At 37.3% G+C, this 4537-nt stretch overlaps 1 protein-coding gene across 2 annotated transcripts; it reads left to right on the forward strand.

The window, feature by feature from the left end:
- Positions 1–1613: 1613 nt before the first annotated feature.
- On the forward strand, positions 1614–3859 carry LOC103520409 (EF-hand calcium-binding domain-containing protein 11-like). Of its 2 annotated transcripts, XM_008485498.2 has the most exons (4): positions 1614–1740; positions 2026–2140; positions 2760–2907; positions 3657–3859. In XM_008485498.2, the coding sequence occupies exons 1-4, from the start codon at positions 1721–1723 to the stop codon at positions 3812–3814; spliced, it is 441 nt and encodes a 146-aa protein (XP_008483720.2). In that variant the 5' UTR covers positions 1614–1720; the 3' UTR covers positions 3815–3859. The 2 variants fall into 2 exon arrangements, with proteins under 2 accessions (XP_008483720.2, XP_026687341.1); XM_026831540.1 differs by lacking the exon at positions 1614–1740 and having other exon boundaries at positions 1862–2140.
- Positions 3860–4537: the final 678 nt, after the last annotated feature.

Here is a 4537-nt window from a genome sequence, read left to right on the forward strand (position 1 = left end):
ATTGAAAATAATTAGTTAAAAAAAATAAATATCTAAAAAAACACTACACGGAACGCACTCCCGAGATAGCTACACGATTACCACACAGGTAAACTTGGTTGATGGTACTCTACAACGCCCTACCTTGGTCTCGGCACTAGCTCTCGTATCTAGGTAACCACTCGGAAACAACACAAAACGTAACGAATGATAAACACTGACGAAAGAAAAGAGAACAATCACGGCGACTGTTACGAGTAGAAGAGGTAAGAACGTACGTTACGATTCAAAAAAATACCTTCACATCAGGCGCGCTTGTAGCCGAACTCCAAAATAGTGGTGTATCCAAGGACTTTAGGCTGGATAATATGCATGTACATTGTTCAAAGAATTGAAGATAGAAACACAGAACAATTCGGGATGAACTAGCTGGACAAAGATGCACAAAGCATAAAAGTCACAACAAAAAATATTTAAATGGTAGCCCTGGAAAAAGCAGATAATGAAGACCAACAGAAATAGATAAAATTGGCGAACTGTAACAGGCGAATAAAAAGCAATGCAGTAAAACAAAGGTCAAATCAGGAAGGGCAAAGTGAAAATCGCGGCAAAATTGGCCCAAATGTAAAAAATAAACTCATGATCAACAATGACAATGATTGAAAACGTGAAAAAACGATAACTAAATTGGAGAAATTGCAGAAAAAAGGATTCATGGGAATTACGAACAGATATATTTTCGCAGCGTTTGAAAAGACCAAATTGGATCCCAAAAATCAGTTGTACCTCCGGCACTGTCTTCCCCACCTAATCCTCAACTTCTGATTCTTCATGTATCTTTCATGTATCCTCTGGTTGAAAACCAGTTCTGTACTCCCACCTCTCCTCTCTTACCTGAGTACCTGTTTATGATCACCTGGTGTTATAGGACCGGGCTATAGGTATTAGTAACGAGTTGGTGGGATCTATTGAATCATATGTTTTGAAGGGAACTATATTAGTCTTCCAGTCGTAGAGTCAGAAATGATGTTATTTAACTGTTTGGAGGTAGATATATCTGTAAAATCAAAAGTCATATTGTGTATTTGAAATATTCACCAAAAATGTCAATCAGTGCATTTGGTACAACCACCCAAAATATCGTTCCGAGCAACTGGTGGTGTATTTGCCACCGAAAACTCCATTTCGTGCATTTGGCACATCCACTAAAAATGTCCAAAGTAAGGAGGTGTTTTGGTACATTAAAGAAAAGTCGGTCGACCAAATTTTTGCTATATTTATAGCATAATCTTGTGTTATCTTTAGTTAAACGAGGACCTGATTCGGTCATTTCCAAGGAGAGTACAGCTGACCTTCTAGACTGGTCTTTTAAACATCACTTATTCAGAATGCACCTCTGTGAGGTTCACATATTTTCCACTTGTCTCATGAGCAGCACAGGTCGATAATAGTTTTTGCCTGGCAGAAAAGTTCGTTACCTACATGAGATTCAAATTATGACGCAAGAAGAGACGGTTGGAATTTGTAAAATTGCGCAAGGACGACCTCAGAAGATGTGATGGGTCATTAAGAGGCCTAGGATATCAATAGAATTATTTTGAATACCTAGTCAACCTAGTGCTTTCAGAATATAAATTGACCAATAGTATGGACTTTGTAATTTTGGCCAATGTTCCAGACAGCTTTCAGAAATTCAAACTTAACAAAGCCAGTATTCAAATCAAGAACCAAGTAATTGGAAATGGCGAAAACTTCAACGGGGTTAGTGAGAATAGTTAGTACAATATGAATAAGACCTTTTGGCTAAATACCTATCATTGAGGGATTAGCTATTTTCTCGGCAAAAGTCACAACTTTGGGTCGTTTTTTTTCTGAGGGGGAGGGATAGAAATAAGATCTTACTGAAATAGGTACTTGTTACCCATCTTATGATATTACCTATCGAAAAAGGTCTTATTCAATCCCATTTGTTACCCATCTTATGATACCTTTTCTTATCCTGAAGGAAGATCTCAGTTCGATTCCCTGTCTGCTCTCAATTTTCAGCTTGCCCTCACTGCACCAAGTGTTCACTTCGAGCTTGAAACCAAATGAGAATCTCATGGACAGTGAAGACTACAAAGTGGCCAGCATCATTCTCTGGGGACAAAAACCAAAGAAGGTAAATACTAGCCTAGTTAGATTGGTTGGTAGCGCGTCTGCCTTCTAAGCGCTAGGTCACGGGTTCTATTCAAGCCCGGGGCGGGAATCGAGCCCGCAACCTCTAGCGCTTACAAACCAGGCGCACTACCTTCCAAGCTAACTGGGTTGGCTAAAATGGAATTATCTTGAATTACAGTCAACATTAAAGCAAGGAATTTCGCACATGAAACTCACTTTCAGTTGGGATTGGGATTCAATTACATATACCTATTTCGCTAGAATCTATCAAAACGATTAGGGCACTCGGGTAGTAAACCGGAAGGCACGTATTCAATCCCAGCCAAGATATTGAATTTTATCTTCATGTGTTAGGTTAGAGGATTTAAAATTGTGGATTACAGAATGCCTTGTATATAGCCTGATCCTCTATTACAGCTATGTACCTATTTTGCCTTGCTTATCGGCTAAGATCCAGGAGTCTCATTCTGCATCAAACCCTTAAACATAATACATGTTGAAAGAAATTTAAAATACTTCTCTTCAAAATCCACAGGCCCTCACAGAGCGGCACATGAATGTGGCGAAGATTCACAATTTTTAATCACATTTGACTGAAATCTTCACATTTTTTACGCCAGACAGAAATGCTGACAGTATTTGGCTCCGTCAAACCGTACCGACATCGGCTGGACTTCAGTGAATTCCAGTGCATTGTCACACACAAGATGCGAAGTCTGCCTATGGAGTACAACATAGCTTTGCTGTTCAATCTGATTGATGAGGAAGGTGAGTATAGTTCAGTTCTGAAAATAGCAATACACTCAAAAAGGGAGAAAAATTTCAAATTTGAAGTCTTTAAGGTGTGTCCACACACAGTCGACGGCTGTCGGCCGAGGCCAGTAGACTATGTTTGGACACGCCTTTATACATACGAATAAAGCGATCGCAATAGATCAGTTGCGCTTACTTGGGTAATTTTTCAAAGTCATAGAGCAGGAAAAATGAGAACCAACGGAATTTTTCTTTTTCTTCTACGAATTCTAGATCCCGAGATAAATCGATTTAAAAAGTACCGGTAAATTGTGAAGTTTGACGTCACGGCATACGCTCCCGTAGGCGATGACGTTATAATTCATGACTGCCGCTTCGTTTGTTTGTGCGCATGCGTTTCTGCGCATTTTGACGTGAAATCTGTCGTCACAACTCTTTGAACTTTTTCATTAGAACGGCAATTAAAAATTGAATTTTCGACCTTTTAAAGTTACTTTTTCCGATTTTTAACCTCAGATTTGGATTTTTCACAACTTTTTATGTAGGAATCGACCTTTTATTAATAATATTTTCCCAATTTCAACTCCTCCATTGTTGGGCATTTGAATATGTTGCACAAGCTATGAAAGTGATGAATTTCTCGCTTCAGTTTTTTCCCTTCAAAATTCATTCTGCACGAAACCTTCAGGGCCTTTACACGATTTTAAACGGGTAATAACTTTTCAAATTAATAGATTCTTACCTCTTGGTTTTCAAATTTTCAGACAAGCATTTCATAACCTTGGCAGATCTACTCAAGGTGTTTGGTCAGCACTTTCCTGCCGTATCTCAACAAATACTCAAGGAAATCTTCACTCATTTGGATTCAAACCATACAGGTCGTTTACACTTTTCCAAGTTCTGCGCTTTTCTGAAGAAGTAGAGCTATCGGAATGCAGACCGAGTTAAGTTTTGGTTTCTGGCAAGGATTCCTTACACTTTTCCAAGTTCTGCGCTTTTCTGAAGAAGTAGAGCTATCGGAATGCAGACCGAGTTAAGTTTTGGTTTCTGGCAAGGATTCCTATTTCTTGTTAAGAAAAAGTAACTTAGCAAAGCAATAAGATACCTGAGAATGAAAACCTCGAATCTGCAATCTCGAAAATTTGTCGTTGCCTTTGGAAAGACATAAGCTGCATCGATTGAAGAAATCATTATTCTACATGCTACTTTTGTGAGAGAAAACCCCAACAAACCTAATGTTGAACTTTTGTCAGACAATAGGTGTTCATTCTCAGATATTATAGCTATTGAAAAATATATTTCCCTTCTCAAGTAAAGTACATTCAAAAACCCGAAACCATTAAAAAACACAAACATTAAGACATGCATAATTTCCTTTGAAAAAAATAACATTAAATATGGAAAATGACCAATAATTGAGTAAAAACATTTTATTTTGATATAAGATAATCATATAATTATAAAAATTTTATTTGGTAAATAATTGGTAATTATCACAGGAATAATATAAGATTGGTAGTAGAAAATAACAAAATATATGAATGTTGAGAGTACAAAAAAATATTCCACGTATCATAAAATAATATAGTGATAATATCATAAAATCATAGGTATAGAGAAAATAAAATTAATCTGCAGCTGAAGA

This window comes from Diaphorina citri, unplaced genomic scaffold (assembly GCF_000475195.1).
Source record: "Diaphorina citri unplaced genomic scaffold, Diaci psyllid genome assembly version 1.1 scaffold3584, whole genome shotgun sequence".
Classification (NCBI taxonomy): Eukaryota; Metazoa; Arthropoda; class Insecta; order Hemiptera; family Psyllidae; genus Diaphorina; species Diaphorina citri.